The sequence below is a fragment of the Rhynchophorus ferrugineus genome, unplaced genomic scaffold (genome assembly GCF_030347505.1).
Source record: "Rhynchophorus ferrugineus isolate W39M unplaced genomic scaffold, kcgeb_rfMv2 rfM5, whole genome shotgun sequence".
Taxonomy (NCBI): Eukaryota; Metazoa; Arthropoda; class Insecta; order Coleoptera; family Curculionidae; genus Rhynchophorus; species Rhynchophorus ferrugineus.
Window position 1 is genome coordinate 16,618,898 of NW_027472584.1, and position 20,177 is coordinate 16,639,074.

The 20,177-nt window shown below is 30.0% G+C and overlaps 1 protein-coding gene across 5 annotated transcripts in view; it reads right to left on the reverse strand.

The window, feature by feature from the left end:
• Positions 1-624: 624 nt before the first annotated feature.
• The window catches only part of LOC143197307 (agrin), a 507,226-nt gene continuing 487,673 nt past the window's right edge, over positions 625-20,177 (reverse strand). For 3 of the 5 annotated variants that reach the window (XM_076405660.1, XM_076405661.1, XM_076405664.1), the window contains 6 exons: positions 18,750-19,045; positions 12,789-12,855; positions 12,452-12,541; positions 10,543-10,725; positions 6,250-6,404; positions 625-844 (listed from right to left, as the gene is read on the reverse strand). In XM_076405660.1, coding sequence (XP_076261775.1) covers positions 690-844; positions 6,250-6,404; positions 10,543-10,725; positions 12,452-12,541; positions 12,789-12,855; positions 18,750-19,045 — 946 coding nt within the window. In that variant the 3' untranslated portion in view covers positions 625-689. The remainder of the gene's footprint in view (positions 845-6,249; positions 6,405-10,542; positions 10,726-12,451; positions 12,542-12,788; positions 12,856-18,749; positions 19,046-20,177) is intronic. The other 2 variants (XM_076405663.1, XM_076405662.1) reach the window with 1 other exon arrangement.

Consider the following 20,177-nt stretch of genomic DNA (forward strand, 5'->3'; position numbering starts at 1 on the left):
GAATACTTGACTGATTGGATCTTCAGAAGAATGGACGGTTGTATATATACAACTTTCATTACTGAACCTAATACAATTTTTAATGGTACGCTTTCTGTAGTATTATTTTTCATTGCGATAAAATTACGTTTTATATTTCCATTTAAATATCTATGCCGCGAAAACAGTGAAAACCTTAGTACAAGAGTATTTGTAAATGATATGAATTTGAAAATAAAAGTTTAATTCCATTCTAAGTACATAGGATTAGTGTTGTTTATCTCATAGATTATTAGTAATACTTCAAAGAAAGTAATATTCTTTAACAAGAACAAGAGGTGGAGTTCAAAATAAATAAACGTATTTTAAATATATTTACCAAAAGCAAGTTTTAGGCAAAGAAAATAGCCTTGAGAATAAAATAAAATAATTTAAGAATACTTTTTAAGTTAGACCATACTTATTAATATAAAAAAATCACATTCTTTGCCTAGCTTACTATTTCCACTCATTTGTTTCGCATCTAATCAAAATTATATGACTAGATAAAAATTTGTTGTTTTTACTTTCTTTTTTTTCCCTTAATTAAGCCATACATTTCATTTTTTTAAATAATTATCTATGTACAACGATAAAATTTCCTAAGTCAAATATTATTGGAAAGTTAATAGATATTCAGTCTCACATAAAATACAATGAAAGGAGAACTTTTACACGTCATTGGCATGACAGAAATTAATTTTTTTGCCGCCAACATTCGATAATAAATTAAATGGCTTATTATGCACCAGCAACTCTTTGATGCAACCGTAGAAACCTTTGTAGTACGGATCTGGCAATCCTGGGGGCAACGGTGAAGTACCACCTAGAAAACAAAAATAATATTATTCATGGGTAATTATATACTGGCGCATTTATAGTTAATACTTAAGCACATTACTGATTTAAACAAAAAATTACTAAAGCTTTGATTCTCGTTTTCTTCGTAGCATCGAGCTGGTCTTATTCACTATGCTACTGTCCACATTTTACTAATTTAATTCCTTTGAAACGTCTTTTTTATTACTTTGAAACAATAACCTATTTTTGAATTGTGGAATACAGCCCATTTAAGCATTATCCTTCCTGTTCCCAATATTTAAGGCTATTTCGTAAAGACTTGTGGAGAGTCATATCTTGAGACCACTCCTACATCTGCTCTACATTGCTGATATCTCAACAACAAAAGAAACAGTAACTCAAACATTTTCTGAAGATACAGTCATTTTGGAAAAAACATATCTCTGACTAAGGCCATAAAAAAGTAACAAATGGCAGTCAACTAATTCTAAAATGTGAATTGGAGACTAGAAAATATAGCTCGATAGCTTGAAATATGTCCATGTAAGTTTTACCCATGCCTATGCGGATATTGTCAATATCCAGTTCCTCAAACAGAACAGATCCATAATAGATTTAATTGGTATCATAACGTGAGACAAAAGGAAGAGGATATTAGACTCAAGGAACTCTACTGGTTAATTAGGAGATACTCTCGACTTGACCTAAGACCAAAGAGATTTTTTTTACATATTTCAAAGTGTCCTTTTACCAACTATGGGTTTATCTGGCCTCGACCTACAGTTTAACGTAGGCTCCGAACCACGATCCTCAACATTAAGCCTACCGACTGGCGAGTGACCAACTTTAGAAATTATCCCAGAAGACATCCGGTCTTAACCAGCCTGGTTACTGGCGTGACTGGGATCATTATCCTTGTCGGATTTTACACTCTTGCCTAGGACAATTACAAATTTTAAACAATCACAAACATAAATTTACCACCATGCCCCAGCAGGATTCGAACCCGCGGCTGTAGCAACATTAGGAGGACCGTCCTATCGCTTTTACCAGTGCGCCACCAAGTCGGCTCGCCAGTAGTAATAAATTAATTTGTGAATTAAGATTATACTGAACATATCGAATGATGTAATTAATAAAAAAAGGACTATCTATATAAATATTGGTTATTATTTAATAAATAACTATTACAGAAAGTTTGCTAAGTAATTTTTAATTATTTTTTCTTATTAGAAAATGTTTATGAAACAATATTGCAGCCTGGATATTAGTGAATATGAATTTGATATGAATTTAAATAAAAAATGAATTCTATTCAACAATCCAAAAGTAATTTTTAAAAACTGGTTTTCTTTATTTTAAAATGATTAATATCTTACTAAATAAGTTAGAAACGTTATTCAATATAAAGTAACCGATTTTTTAAAATAAATATTCCTGGCATATTTCGAATCGTTTACCAATAATTAACTAATGATATCGTTAAAAAATGTAAAAATGTTCGTCTAGTTCGCATTACTAAAACACGTAAAATTTAAACGGCCACAAATTTCATTACGGGAATTTCTTTTTCTTAGCCTAATCATTTATACTTTATCTTTTACGGTACATTTAATTCCCTATTTCTCGAAAGCGCATTGGAGTTTTTGCCGCTCATGTTTTATTTAGGAGATGTTGCTCTTGAAGCAGTTAATTTTCAAATACTTTCTTCCATATACTTTCTGTCCTTAAAATTGTTCGAGACAAGGGGTGTGAGTAAAAAAGTTTAGGAATTTGTTTTAAGAAATATTTCCGTTTTCATAGTCTGAGCTGTCATAAAACAGAATTTAAGAATAAATCGTTAAAATTTGTTGTGTTATTTAGGATATCTCGAAACGAGATAGGAATAGTGAACGTGCTGTCTAATTAGCTAATTGGCTATTAGCTTTTGATACATTTTTGAGCTAGAGTAGTATAGATTTTTGAAAATGTCGAGATAATACAGTATAGTATGTAGTCCCGTTAGGGATAATTCATACATTTTGATAATTGATATAACCGAAAATATCGGTTTCAATAATCGGTATATAAATCGATTATTTTAGGTATTATACCCATTAAGTGTCTTAATAATCTAAAATATAAGGTTAAAATTTACTTTGCAAATTTAAAAACCAATATGTATGTTAGGCCGTGTACATATATTCATATGTGTGTGAGGGGAAGAGGGAAATTATGGTTTGTTAATGAATTCATAGATCTAAACTATATTTTCGCCAAATTTTAATTGACTAACGAATACATTTGTATGCATTAATAAATATCTTTTCTATACTATAAACGTACAACAAACAGTATGTACTTGAGGTTAACTATGAGGATGCACAAATAAATTAACATATCAATATGATGTTAAAATATCAAAACAAAGTTCTTCGGAAGATTGCTGACTGTCCATGGCATATTGGAAATGAGAATTTCCAGAGGTAGCAATAGAGAGCCAACACCAAATTAGTTTGCCCGACCATAAAACGTCGAAGTGTTATGACCACTCGACATCAGTGGATATGGAAAAACCCTTTCAAATAGCGTAGTTAAGCTATCTGTGAAAACTATGTCATATTTTAATTTTATGTAGTGTACACCAGTGAAAATCCATCATAGGCTAATTGTTTAGGTCTGAAATCTTAGATCCGATGAGAACAATGTTATGGACAACATACTAGATGGTGAACAAGAAGTTTTAATATCTGTGCTATATGTTTTTACATGAAAATATTATGTTTGTTGTATATATTTGATGATGCATAATATCTTATTTTCATTAGAATAATATTGTTTTGGTTATTTTATATGATTTACAGCATAATTAAACACGATTCTCCTATAAGTTTGACTTAGTGTTAAAAGTGTCGGATACCATGTTACAATATGTCAAACAATATCGTTAGTTATGTAACCTCTCAGAATAGCAGAGCTTATGATGGTGATTGATAAATCGCATATTAGGAACTGCATTTTATGAGATAATCAACAAGGAAAAATATTTAGAAAGCATGGAAACCAACTTAAAACATTATTTATTTCTGATATTGTGTCTTATCAAATGTAGAATTTTGACCGGCTAGACGCTCACTCGATAGTTTGAAGATTCGGAAATTAATTGACATATGCTCAAACTTCCAGTGAAATTAGTAATGATATATTAATCGACATAATATAATAAATTGTTATTAACGGATAAGACGGTGATCGGGAGAGAAGGACCCGATTATGCACATAATTACAAAAGGAATATTATTATTTGGCATTTTAATTTCTCAGTATGATGGAAGTTATATATTTTATAGCATTGAAACAGTTGAATCACTAAAAAAGTTGGCCTTGGTCCTGGCAAAACTCTTCTTACACAAATTTCCCTGCTAGCATAACACAAAATAACTTGGTTAATGGAGAAAAAATTAACGACTTAATACGTAAACTTGAGAAAATCTCGTGTAGTATGCTTAGGACGCAAGTTGTAATTATAGATTTTTTAAGAAACCCTTAATATATAACAAGGCAATCAAAAAGTCCCCGGCTTGACACATAGATACACATAGGCGCTACTAGAATTAAATCCATATGTTTTCTAGTTAGCCCTAACCCTAAAAAATGCGTGTATAAATTTGACAGCTTTCGGATCATTAGTTTGTGAACTATAGCATTTTGAGTGAAGCAGCTTTTGTTATTGTGAAAAAAATGGATAAAATGGAATTTCGCGTGTTGATAAAATATTGCTTTTGAAAAAATACAGTTGAAGAAAAAACTTGTCTTGATGCCGAGTTTCCGGACACTGCCCCAGGAAAATCAACCATCAAGGATTGGTATGGTAAGTTTAGATGTGGTGAAATGAGCACCGAAGACAGTGGTGAATGCAGTGGACCAAAAGAGGTTGTTACCGATGAAAATATTTCAAAAAGCCACAAAATGATTTTGAATGGCCGTAAATTGAAATTGAATAAAATAGCAGATACTCCAAAGATATCAACTGAACGTCTACATTATACCATTCACGAATATTTGGGTATGAGAAAGCTATGTGCAAAGTTGGTGCCGCGCGAGCTCACTTTTGACCAAAAACAAAGACGAGTTGATGATTCTGAGCAGTGTTTAATTAATCCTAGTTTTTGCGTCGATATGTGACAATGGATGAAACTCTCCGTTGGATGGATAAAACTGGCTCAATAATTTCGCTCCTGGCTGGCAAGGTTATAGCGTTTGAATTTTGGGATGCGCATGTCATAATTTTCATCAACTACCTTGAAAAAGGAAGGACCATCAACAGCGAATATTAAGTAGCGTTTTTGGACCGTTTGGAGGAAGAAATCGCTGAAAAACGACCGCATTTGTAGAAAAAGAAAGTGCTGCTTCACCAAGACAATGCACTGTGTCACAAATCAGTGAAAACCATGGCAAAAATCCAGGGATCAAATAGGGATTTTAATTGCTCCCGCATCCACCGTGTTCTCAAGATCTGGCCCCCAGCGACTATTTCCTATTCTCAGATCTCAAAGGAATGTTCGCTGGGAAGAAATTTTCGTCGAATGAAGAGGTGATCACCGAAACTGAGGCTTGTTTTGAAGCAAAGGACAAATCGTACTACAAAAATGGTAACGAAAAGTTGGAGGGTCGCTATAATCAGTATATCACCCTTGGAGGGAATTATGTTGAATAAAAAAAATTGCCAAAAAATATGTTTTACTTTGGTAGGCCGGGGACTTTTCAATTAATGTGTACTTTCTGATTTTATTTAAAAATAATGTTAACTTTTCACTGAATTTATTTGTGACATATTAAAATATAATTTAAAATAATGCTTCCAATATATTCTTATAGGAATAACAGTGTAAATAAATCGACATTAAACGACGACTAGTTCATATATAATTTGCGGCTTTTATTACAGTTTTTACTGTTAACCTTGCGTTTGGCATATTGTTAAAATCGCGACAAGGTATTTAATTTTTTGTATTAAAATATCTTGTAAACAATAAATTATAGACATAATTTTGTACCAGCAATTAGTATCCATCAGGAAAGTCACAAAATTACAAGCCGTTCTTAAATGACAACAACCGTTTTCGCTAACTGACAACCAAGTATCAATTCTCAATAATTCGTGAGATAATTTACTAAGCATTTGATTTATATTAAGGAACGTTTAGAACAGAACAAATGAAAGAGAATTATTTACAAGCGAAATTATAGCTGCACAAACAAGTAATTGTGTCGGTTGATGATTAAAAATGAGTAGGTCGAGTTGTTTACTGAGTTCGAACTGTGTGAAATTAGAACTTTAAGTGTAAGAATTGATTACTTTAATTTATAATAATCGGAAAGTAGTCATTGGTGAAAGGGAAAGGACTAGTCATCTATTTCAATAAATCGGAAGGCCGATAGATATCTTACCTATCCATAACTTTGAGGTAGTTCTCAAGTTCTTTGATCCGGGACTTGATCTACCTCGAATCGTTCGCTCTCCATCTACTGATATCATTCCGATTCGTTTTTTCCTTTTTACGTGAATAATATGCCAATGTCCATCGTCTATTCTTTTTGTGCCTCTGTAAAAAGATTATATTTTAAATATTTTATTATATATTATTTTATAATACATATTTCCATATGAGATTATAATTAATAATTTGAATATGTTAAAGTATATTTTGTTTTGTTAAATGAAATACAACATTTGACTAATTAATTTTTTGTTTAAAATATAAAATACTCAAATTATATTATTTTATTTTATGTTAATGTTATTTGCGTTTTGTTATATGTTTTTAATAAAAGCAATAATAAGTTCGATAGAAACGTTCGTATTAATATTTAATTAAACCTTATTTACATATATTAAATAAGTGGGATATATACTTAATCACAATCACAATATCGATAATGCGGAAAGGTAGTTAGTAATCTCTACATAATATTTTTATTTGCGATTTATTGTTGAGTTACATAACTAGTCAGAAAAAGGAAGAAATAAATTACAAATATAAGTGATGTTATTTTTGTTCATTCGCAGGCTGAACCAATTTAAGATGAGGATTTCATCGGCCTGAAACTAGACCCCATGGGAAATGAGAGTTTGACCTTCCTTAAACTTATTTTGTTCATTATTGGACATAAATCTTAGATCACGAGTCACTGGGTAAAATTATATTTCGTAGTGGCATGGAAACACCACAGCAAAAAAACGCTAAATTATATTTCTCAGCTATCTGGTGTATAAAGAAATTGTTCTCCTGTTATTGGCAGATTTCTCTATAAACATTCATGGAATTTAAGTGAATTATATTCTATGATTTTAAGTAATTTAATTTTGATCAGAAAAGTTAATACAAAACATAACATTTTTTCCAGCTAGTATCAAATATTATTTAGGTAGTCAAATTTTATATATGTAACATATGGGTTGAAAAGTCCCAGGTCTAACACATATATGGTGCTAGTTTTATTGTATTTACCACTTTTTCAGCTATTACTAACCTTCAGAAGAAAGCTGTTAAATTTTCATGATATTTTACTAATATGTTTGTGACTTATTGTGCTAAGAGTGACACTACTTTTGTTATTTTCAAAGAATGGACTAAAAACAATTTCGTGTTTTAATTTTACACTGTTTCTTAGTGGCAAATATACCGTTCAAGTAAAACAATAGCTTAAAAAGTGTTATATGTACTCCACTCCATCAAACCAATATTAAAATGTTAGTTTGCTGGCTTAAAACGTGGTTGTAGAGACACCGATGATGCAGAAAGCAGTGAAGGTCCAAATGAGGTGGTAATGCCAGAAAACATCAAGAAGATCCACAAAATCGTTTTGAATGATCAAAAAGTGAAGTTTTGTGAGTTAGCTAACATAGTAAAGATATCAAAAGAAGGTTTTGGTTTTATATAGTATGAGTATTTCACTATGGGAAAGCTCTGTTGGGAGCAAAGTGGGAGCTGCGTTTACTAACTGTTGACCCAAAACAAGAATGTGTTGATGATTCTGAGCAATGTTTGGCCATGTTTAAACACAACAAACCGGAATTCTTGTCTCGATATGTAAGAATGGATAAAGAATGGATCCATTGCTTCACTTCGGAATCAAAACGATCGTCATCTGAGTGAATAGCAACTGGTGACAGGCCAAAGTGGTATTGAAATATTAAGTGCCGCTGGAATGATTGTGTGGCTCTTGATGGAGATTACAATTACCAATTTTGAACAAAGAGACTGGGTTTTCTTTGTTACGCCCGGGACTTTGATATGGATATTTGTTATGTTTTATTTTAATTTTCATTCTGAACTATGATTCTTGGCAAGATAATAGCGCGGAGATCCCATTTTTCAATATCTTCTAGTATTTTATGATAAAATTAATTAAAACAGGCTTAAATATGCTTTATTCCTGATATGTTAGACTAGGCACAAGATATTAATTTTAAGAAAATTTCAGACATCAATGATTTGGATAAGTGTTTAATACCACCATTATTTATAACCATCAGTAGGAATAGGCCAGATGATTATTTTTTAATATTTTACGACAATTTTACCTGGAATAAAAGCTGCTAAAAATAGCTTTGGAAGTACAATTGATGTTTGAAATATTGAAATTTTAAAATCTGCGCATGGCATAGTTGTTTTGGTCAACTGGACGGTTTATATGGGTACAAAACAATGGTATTTATATATTATTTCAATAATTTTATGTGCTAATTAGACACTCTAATATGTAACGATGGCAGGAGGACCGCTAATTTAATTATACATCGGTAAATACTCTAACAAGTTGTATATTTTCATTCCAAGGCAGAAAAAAATGTAACTAAATCTTATAAGGTGGAAAATAACCAGCAGAGTTTGAACATCGGTAATATATTCACAGCAGTATGACCATTTTAATGTAAATATTTACTATTTTAAGTACCTTTAATTTTGTCAAAAGTATATTTAAGGCGGTATCGAAATAACACTGATGATAACTGACGATATTTGACGTCTCATTTGTTATGTTTAGATTCGAATAAATCTATGCCGCCTTCAACAAGTGTCAATCATATCCTATCATGGTTAGACTACGAAAAGCCAATATTAAATATCTGGTTTCTTGTATATCAAATAGTTAGATGGGCTATATTTCACCAGGCTTAGGCAAAATGTGTCACTTGTCATTTTACAATGAACAATGAGATATTATCCAGTTTTAACACCGTGGTATATGTGTAATGACAAAGTTTCAAACATATCGAACAATACTTACGTACAAATAATATATGAACTCAAATGTTGTCACTGAAGTTAAGTAAAGTACAAGAAACTAATTAGAGATATAGTTAAGGAATTCATAGGAGAACCTAATATGCTAACTGCTATAACATAGTTTCACATGCTTATAAGATTGTAACGCTATTATTAAAATGAACTTTTTTTGAACAATTGGCGTAGTTTATTTACCCAAATATTTCAAGATACTACAGAGCTCCTAAGGTTTAAAAAAATCGAACATCAATCATTAAATGTATATGATTTATACCTTTTTTGTGTTGCAATTCCTATCAACTATGTAAAATAAATATTTTGGTAGCCCTGTTAAATAAATTTGCATCTGTATCTTCAAATTATCATCATAAAATATTTCAGTAGGTTTGCCATCGATATAATTTTAATTTCTCTTAGCAAATGTAGAGCCTTTAATTTCAATAGTACTATTCTCACAGTTCCCTAATGGCGATTGTGCTCTTATTGGGTACTTTTTAGATATATTACCTGCATTTATTAATTTTCTTGCCAAGTGTTATAGTATTTTTACTTAATATTCTTCAATACTCTACTGTATTTCATGCCTAGTGTATCTGGAATACTCACTGAATTATGCAAGAGTTCCAGTATTCTTTTTAAAATTATTTCTTCAGCTACCGTCATACAGTACAGTCATTATCGACGAATCGATTGAGGGCTAATTTAGGTTATTTGCCTTGATAAAACCTGGTTCAATTTTTTCATTTACCTTTTCTTTCCCTTGGTTGCCCAAAGCCAATTTTTTTGCTGTTTTTGTGTTAAGATAAATAATCAATATATAATCGAAGCATGTAAAAACTTCAACGTTTAAATGCGGATATGATTGTTAGAAAACGGTAAGTGACGTCAATATTTCGTAGCGCTTCTGATGAGCCCTTGACTTAACATGACGAATTTTAAAATTTTGTGTTTTTATTTCTGGTGAAAACTTAGTAATCCTTATAATATCTTAAAATAAATATATGTGTAATAATATTTCTATAATATGTTATTATTATAAATCAATATTTTTGTCAATCTTTATTACAGTCATCTAGCCTATTGTTAATATATCCTTGAATATATATTATAAAGAACAAGTGCAATTTAACATCAATCATCAATTTTTCAGATATTAAATTTGAAAAAAAATTCTAACTATTTTACATCCATATATTTACGTCTTTTCTATAACAAAGCGCCAATTTCGTAAAAATAAAATCCTTGTCCATTAATAAAATGAGCGTAGCGTTATGACTGTAGTTAAACTTCATGCGTTATGCTACGAATTGATTCTACACAGACCCGAATATCTAAGATTTAGCACCCAGCTAATATGCCCTGATAGTAAATATGAAAAAATACAAAACAAACCTAACAAATTAAGATTAATGTTAAAATAGAACATATAGTAGTGATATATATTACACACCTGATTGAAAAGAATCGTTTATCTTTTCCTAAATTGAAGCTAACTTCAGGAACACCGTTTACAACAGCGATGGCAAAATATTCTTTTGCTACTCTTCTATTTCGGCTTCTCCATAAAATCAAACCGTCGGTTACGAAAGTTTGAATCTCTAACTTATAATCATTCCCTAATTCTGCTTTTCTCCTGAAAATGAAAGTTTATTTATTGTATATGTGTTTATTGCTTTTGTATTAGTTTAATTTTTTGTACTTAAGCTGCCTTTTCAGTTGCATTATACATGTTATCTACATACTCACTTTTGAAGATTTAAGTTAAGTTTTCAAAGCTTCAAATAATTAATATCAAAATTAGTTTTTTTATCTATATTACCAAACATATTCTTATAACTTATTGGTGTTTATATTTTAGTTAACTAAAATGGAATAATTTTTTTTGTTCGTAAGGCTTACTGTGGATAGAGATGAACAATAAATTTAACAAAAATAATGTACATAATTTTTCACAAATAAATTTGAAGTTATGATACCTAGTATGAAGTAGAAATATCTAGCTATGAATTAGTTCAAAGCCTTTATTTAATAGATCTTCGTACCAATTAATATATGGTTGTAACATTGTAACTGAATATATTTTTATATAGCAATTTTAAAATTTTAAAAAGGAAAAAATACTTTGGTATTTTATGTATAAAAAATATTTTCATTCAGTTAGATATAAAATAATGAATACATTATGAGAACAAAAAAGATAAGCAGTTGGGGCTTGTTAGTTTAGTTCCGACTGAAATCATACGATTAAACAACAAGAAATTGTTTAAAAGGCTTTCCAGTTTTCATCCAAGGAACTTGAATCATGATAATACCGGAGCCATCAAGTTTAGGAAGTATCGGAAATAAAATATTAATTTAAACAAACCCAGAGTATTTTCACATCCACAGATTTTGATCCACCATCTAAACCATATTCTGTGAACAAAACCAGTTCTTTGTGAAAGCATAAAAAGTCTATAAAAATGATATGAGAAGTTATCAAAAAAGTATAAAAGCATGTTATCAAGTTACATGTACATTATATTTGATATATACGTTTATATTGGTATGTTGAATAAATCGTTATTTTCTTATTAGTGTTTTAACAAAATTTGCCTAATCCAAAAATATGCCTGTTGTGAATTCAATTAAAATTAATTATCGTAACTAATGAAAAATATAAAACCAGCTTAAATTAAACAAAACAAACATATATATATTTTCTCGTTGTAAAGTAATTATCGCTATTTTTGTTAATATCGATAATAATACATCGCTGATTTTCTGTTGAGAGTTTCATTCAATTTGTAAAAACAAATTTTTAGAGGCAAATTTGTAAAATAGAATTATTGAAAACATTATCTAGGTAAAGTTGCCTATTTTTATAGTAGCAATTTGGATTGGCTGTCGTTTTTAATATTTTGTGACTATTTCCTTGGGTTGGAGTAATTTTTAATAAACTGAACTAGACTGAGGATCAAAATATAGAGCAAAATTCTTGCAATAGATGCAAGTCTTCAAATATTGTTATGGAAAATCCCATGGGCATCTATATCCTAAATAAATATCAAATGTTCAATCATATATAGTTTTTAGTGCCCGAGTTAATTAAAAATAAGTAATGTATTCAAATTTGCATCAAATACTATGTTAAGATAGAGTATTTAAAATTATTAATGCAACAAAGGAAATTATTTTTTGATGCGAAATATCAACTGTTCTCACAGACATACGTTACCTCTTCACTTTGTTATACTTTATTTCTGAAGCTACTTGTTTGAATACAGCGATACATTATTCAAGGTAATACTATTATTAGTATATTTACTTAGTATTGAACAATAATTATTTTAGTATATTATTTGTTATTAGTAACTTACATTTCTATATTTTCCTCAAAATCGAAATAATTAGTGTCACCAACTCCAGCTTGGCTATAAATGTCATTTTCTATACTGGTATAGTTAATTCTGCATGAATAATAATTATTGTTAGTAACTATTCTACAAGTGGATTATTTTTAAATAGTAATACAATTAATTAAGTCATTAACTGTGTTTTGTTTATTATATGTTTAGTTGGTATTACTGCACAATTAATTAATTGTATTACAATCTGCTTATGTGTCTAATAACTAACATATTACATTTTGGTTGTTACATTTTTAATAAAGTTAGAAATAGTGTGCTGGATAATATAAAGCAATATACATCATACCTTCTAAACCCTCTTAGCTTATATTGGAGATGGGTATTTCCTGTAAACTTCAGCGGCTTGTGGTTTTCTGAAATAATTAAAACAATATTAACAATTATTATTTCATAAAGACTGATATATAATTGCTGAAGATTTGTGCCTCTATTTAAAGAATAAATAATTATTTATTTTATTCATTCAATTATATATTTTATATTTCTTTTAGCTTTTTAATGGTTTTTTTTTCGAAAAGTAAAGTTGATATTGCAAACAGTAATGTACTGCAAGAATTTTAAATTTTATATACATTCTCTTCATATACCTGATGTTAATACTAAGCTAATGATTAATTAATGAATATTATTTTCGATATTTATATCGATAATTGTATAACACTTACCATTTTTACCAACTTGAACTTTGGTTTCCTCTTTAAACGATACTCCAGTGATTTATATCAAGCATATATTAGAAGTTATTTTGAACTAAATGTTACTTTTGGTGTAAAATTAATTCTTAAATAAAGCGAGATACTAGTGCGGGTTGGTATGTATCTCATAATGTCACCCTTCGTGATATTCCATTATCGTCAATCAAGCACGAGATTAAAACGTTTAGTGTTAAATACCACCAAAGACTTACAGGGAACTCTAACGTACTTGCTAACCAATTACTTGTGCTAAATACTGAAATGCTTAAACTTAAGATGTTTAAACCCTCAGACCTTGTAAATAGATTTAATTAAACTACTGATTTATATTATTATAAAACTTTAAATTGCTATTATTTTTTAAGCATTTAAGGTATTAAGTTATGTTGTAGTATATAAGATATATAATAAGACAACAAACTTTTGCTTTTCTGTGACATGATTTGAATAACTTTAAGTGAAATAAAAATGGATAAATCTCAATATACGTATTTATAACTAAAAACGATAGAATAACGCAGAATAATAAAACTGCTTCCTGTAAAGTCATCAGAAGGACCTATCAAGTATTTCAATAGAACGCTGGATTTTTATGTAAAATAGTTTTATGATAAGAAAACATATATAACATGTGGGAAGTGGATACATTCCAGAAGAAAAAGATATATACTAATGCGTTGGATTTAGTAGCACCGTGAGTTAATTTTGAAAGGTTTTCAGCAGATGGCATTACTTGGGCCAATCAACATTTGCCATTTTACAGCCTTACGCGGAGATATATCTTTTGATATGATAACTTTGTCGCCAGCAAATGGTGCAAGTACGGTTCCTGTTGTTGATAGGATATGAACAGTATAAAGCAGTTATCGGAATTGACACTATCCTAGGACAAGACACTACCCTATGGAACTCCAGCCGAAATAGTTTTGTGTTGTGAATGCCTCTTCATGCAAGACTCTAAAGTTTCTTTTGAAAAGATATGATTCTAGCAGTCGAAAATGATTTGACGGTAGCAATTTGTTCATTTTGTAGATTAATCCCAAATGCCATACCCGGTCAAAAGCGTGGCAGGAATATTGTAGGGTAGTATTTCTTTTCTTGGAATGCCTTTTCAAGAGCCGCCGTTACTCTGTGCACTTGTCGATTGTCGAGTGGTGATTTCTAAATCCAAACTGGATATATGGTATTTCTATAAATGTTTTAATATGTTTAAACAGCAGTTTCTCAAATAATATGTCTATCACAAGTAACAGCGAAGTACGAGAGTAACCTTAAAACATTCCGGAACATGCATGCATGAACATTTTCAAACAGTTTCAAACTGGTATTGAATATGTTTGTCAACATGATGATTGCTTTTCGTGGTGGCTCTTTCATTAAAGCAATTGAAATATCATCAATTCCAGGAGTCTTCTAGGATTGGGATTGTTGTTAATTTCTATCGAGGCATCCAACTTCCACTGGAGAAATCAGATTTACAGCTACATCAGACCGATAAAGAGGATTTGTATCTATAGTAGATTCTATATAATTCGGTTGGAATACGTTAGCTATATGATCTGCGAATAATTGAGCTTTTTCATCATTGCGTTGAACCCATTCATTTCAATTAGTTTTAATGGGCGGTACGTTAATAATTGGTCTTGTAAATTACCGGCTTGCTTTCCATAATGATAAGTTATGATAAGATTAGAAAAACTGTCATGTGGAAAATGTGTCACAAATGGTATTCAATTTAAGAGAAACAAACAATAAATATTTATGGGAAAGATGAGGTTACTTGAATAATTTGTACTATGATAATAATTAAATACAAACTGTTTTGTCAATCTAGAATGTTGTTTATAAGATGTTTACCACAGTTTTACATTTTTTAAAGATGTGACAGTGATGTAAGTAAATGTTTGAAACCTCTTGAAATAACATAACTTATTCGTTTGGGTAGGGTAGAGTAGGGCTAGCTTTTAATAAGGTAGTTATTGATGGGAAACGACAGAATAATTAATTGTCTCAGATGTGACACGCCCGGGAGTTAAAACTAATTAATAAAGACTTTTAGAAGGGTGGAAATTTAAAAATCTTTTTATTGTGTCGCTTATAAATGGCGATGAAATGGAAGAAGAAGAAAAAGAAAAGTGAAAAAAAACTTCTGGCTTATAGCAGATTATAATTTTTGACTAATAAAAATCATAATTAAAAAATCAAACAATGAATAATGAGGCCGATAAAAATCAATTAAAATATTATCGCCGCTAACTGTGTTTGAATTCGAGTTGATGAATGTTAATAGAAGCGTGAAGACATTTTTAATTTTCAACCGTATCGATTTTGCTGGGATTTGGTATTTCAACAATTTGTTTTTATACAATATTTCTGATTAAAAGGCATTGTTTACTTTGTTTCGTTCGTTTATTGTATCGTGTCTCTGAAACATCACATGGGATAAAAACGTTTTTTTTTTCAATGCTTAATAAATTGTTATATTCGTATAACCATGCCTGAATGCAGTCCATTCGCGACACGAATGAACAAAGAATAAATAATCTAAAATCTCAAATATTGTTTTATTAACGAAGTAAAAACCGAACTATACACAATATCGTCGTGTGAAATCAGAAAAGATTTATCTCGAAATATCCTTGGCATTTTAAAATATTTTATAATTTTAACATAAAAAGCATTACGACTCACTGAATATCATATTTAACTTAATAAAGAATTTGTTTTTCTTCTTATTATAAATACTTAAATAATATAGAATATTTAAGAAAGTATTAAAAACTTTATTTTCGAAAGTTATTAATACCTTAATGCATTATTTGGATGTTTTTAAAGAAATTTTACTGTTGTAAAGGTACCTGAAAAAATAAGTACAAGAGTCGGAAATATTTAGAATTTCTTGAGTTTTCTTTGTAATACACATCATCAAGATGTTAAAGCAAATACATTTAATTTTAAATTCTTACATTATTGTTTTTTTATGATTATTATTTAAGTGAATATTTACCTTCTAATAATACATATTTAAAATAAGAAAACATTCGCTGAAGTAATGATGGTTTTAATACAAAAATGATGTTCCAAAATTACCAATCTATACAGTGTTCATATAAAAATCTCATGATATTTTGATAACTAATTGAGAATCTATATATTTTTGAAAATTTCAAAACAGTGGGAAAATTTATGCGCCACCTGACACTAATTCTCTTCTTTACAATTCTTGCAGGAAGAGAATTTGCTTAATTTTTCATATGTAACATATTCCAGCTACAACGCATCCTGTGATTGGCAGTCAGCCCTGCAGTTTGGGCCACAAATAACAATGTTAGAGGTCGCTGGGAACATTATAAGAGATAAAATTGGAATTGCTTACCAATCAGTAATATATGAGAAAAAAAAAGAAAAAAAAATGAATCGAACAAGTGGAAACATTATAATCAACACTATTCCAAACGTAAATTATTTTAACTTTCTGTACAAAATGTAGAATGCTTGATAAAAATAACGGAATGAATTTAAATGCAATGATACAAATACCATTATAAAAAACATATAGTTGAAGAATAGATGGAAATGCGTAGCCTACTATAATTTGAGAATGTTTGTTGAACAAAAATGATCGACCTCTGTGGTGAAGTTGATTTTTGGATGGAAAGCCTAATGGCCACCAAAAAATTTGTGGAAGGAAATGACAGAAGAACAGAAAAAAATTGACAGGATGATTTGAGTATTATATTAATCTGTGCTGACCAGACCTGACCTCGATCTAGTAAAAGTTCTTCTTTTAACAACAACAATGTAAATGTCTCGGACTCCAAAATGATCTATTTTACAAAATCGCTAAAATATACCGTTAGCTCTAAGTTTAGAGACACAGTTATAGATTTTGTATAAGGGCGATACTATATAATTTTACTATAACTAGAAAATAAAGCCAACAGATGCCTCTTGTAAAGGCTATCTGTTGGCTTTATTTTCTTCAGATTAGGCTACATATAACAACGTTGCAACTCATGCATAATTTTATTACGAGAACGGCTTGAAACTAAAAAAAATATTAATTGCTTTTATTGTGCCTATGGTTTATCGAATACTATATAGAACTCCTCGCCAATAAATGCAAGATTTTTAATGAAAGAGACCTCAATTTCTTCAATCTTCCATTACCCTTCAACGTTGATGATAAAGAAACCCATGATTAATCGCATATATTGAACTAATCCTGTAGAGCGACTTTATTTGAGATTATTTTATCACAAAAGAAGAAGGAATTTGTTACAGTCAAGGTTACAGCAATGGAATTTTCTGAAATTATTTTAAGATATCTTACAAGAAAATCCGAAATATATGAATCTTATATGAGCCAAGAATTGACTATTTGTAAAATCTTGTTAGAAAATGCATTAGATATTACGATTTCCTTTAAAACGAATAACTTTCCTCTAGTGTATATCAGAAAAACTGGAGCTAATAAGCAATTTTTTAATAATCATATTCGTTTTTCTTAACACAAAGTTATTAGGAATTAACTTGAACAAGTGAATGGAGCTTGTTAGTGTGAAATCGGAAATGAATATCGGTGCTACCCTAAACTTTGTCTTTCTGAGAGACTATGGAGCTCAAATAGCAAAACCTATTTCGTTATCAAATTCAATGTTTTCACATATTTTTTAACTAAAATAATCATATATTATTGCTAGGTGTATAATATTATTGCTGAACTAATGTGACGAAAAAGTGGAAGTAGTTTAGTATAAAACTCACTCAGTTTGCTTTTTAAGCACTGATCATATAATATGAGACGCCGTGAAAACATAGCAACCAACTGTTTCTATGGTCTAATTGTTAGACCGTTGAGCACATATGCGGCGGTCGCGGATTCGATCCCCGACAGGGCAGCACCTTTTTTTATTCTAGTTCGATCTAGACTAGGTAGTGGACCCTAGGGCCTCAAAAGTTCCTTATTTTCAATCATTGTTTCTTTATTCCTATTTTTTCTCATACGGACTAAACTTTTACTTGGTCTACCCATTGTAATACTTAATAAAATAACTGCGTAAATTATAGAGTAAATATCTAACACTAAAAAGAGTAAAATAAAATATTTTTAACAAGTATAAATAAGGAACTCAGTAAAAAGTAAACAATAATCAAACTTAATAATCGTTGTAATAACTAAATAAAAATAAAACATAACTTATTTAACGTATCTACTAGACGTATTTTATATTCTACTATATACATATAATTTAGCTTAATACCTTTTACTTTTTAGCGAGTTCCTTATTTATTTTTTGAGGTCGGTCTAATTTTTTTATTAAAAATATATTGTAAATATAATTAAAATAATAATAAGGCTGAAAAAAAATCTGGAATTATAAAATATGTTATTGTTTTTAGTAAGTAATTTAAGTATTTTAACACAAAAAATATATAAAATAAAAATTTAACATAGAATATATATTTAGCACATTTTAGACTTTCTCGGGATAAAACTGTAAAACTCGTAAAACAAAAAAAGAATAATAAGAAATTGTTCGAATGCTTACCCAATTCGCATCGTTTCCCTTTAAAGTCGAATGGACATTGGCAAGTGTAATGATCCAGACTAGGCACGCAAATCCCGTTATTTAGACAAGGATTTTTATATAAAGGACATGGTAATCCCTCATAGAAGCCGATGTTTGAGGCGCAAGAACTGTTGGTTGGATCCTGAGAGCAATCGGGCAATATATTTGTTATCGGCAACGGATTTCCATTTACTGCTAGCCCTTGAATGATTCCACGAAAGCCCTTAGTGGATCCCAGCAACGAAAGTAGATTGTTCTTCTTGTTGTCCGTCTCGCTGAAATCGCCAAACAAATCAGATTTTGTTTTATTCGCTTGAATTTTTTTTAAAACTTAAAGCTCTTTTTTCTCAAACAGACACTTTGGGTTTAGGTTTTAGCCGTTTTATTTAGGTTATTTCGTTTGAGTTCGAGACATTGGACAAGTTTTTGATAAACTTGCACCGATTGAATTCTTGGGAGAATATAAAAAAGACGAAATATATTTATTGCTTTACGTTTAGCCGACTTTTATTGTTCTCGATAAAAGATCAAATCACAGTTACTCTTGCATAGTTTGCATAATAAATGGGTTAGATTACATCAACAGTTAATATTACATTAACTATTGCCCTATTATTCTTATATTATTTATGGATACTTAAACTTGATTTAAATAATGAATTTAATAAAAATAATCAATACATTACCTATATTTTTGTTGTTTAATGATTAAAACAGATTATAAGAATTACGTTTTAGTTTTAGATAATCAAATTAAATTATTTTATTTTATATTTATGATCTGAGTGATAAAATTATGATATATTACAATCATCATTTAATATTTATAATACAATAAATTTTATTTCATTCCAAAGAGTGCAAATAACAGATCAATTGAAAAGTTCTCGGCCTACCATAGTAAAACACATTTTTTTGGCAAAATTAGTTTTTTTATTCAATATAATTCCCTTCAAGGGTGATGCACTGATTATAACGATCCTTCTAATTTTTGGATACCATTTTTGTAGTACGATTTGTGCTTTGCTTCAAAATAGGCCTCAATTTCGGCGATTATCTCTTCATTCGACCAACATTTCTTCCCAGCGAGCATTCTTTTGAGATCTGAGAACAGGAAATAGTCGCTGTTGTCCAGATCTAAAGAATGAGGTGGTTGAGGAAGCAATTCAAAGCCCATTTCGTGGATTTTTGCCATCGTTTTCACTGACTTGTGACACAGTGCATTATCTTGGTGAATCAGTACTTTCTTTTTCTTCTAATGCGGCCGTTCAATTTCGCCGATTTCGTCCTTCAAACGGTCCAATAACGCTCTGTAATAGTCGCTGTTGATCCTTCCTTTTTCAAGGTAGTCAATGAAAATTATTCCATGCGCATTCCAAAATACAGACGCCATAATCTTGCCAGCCG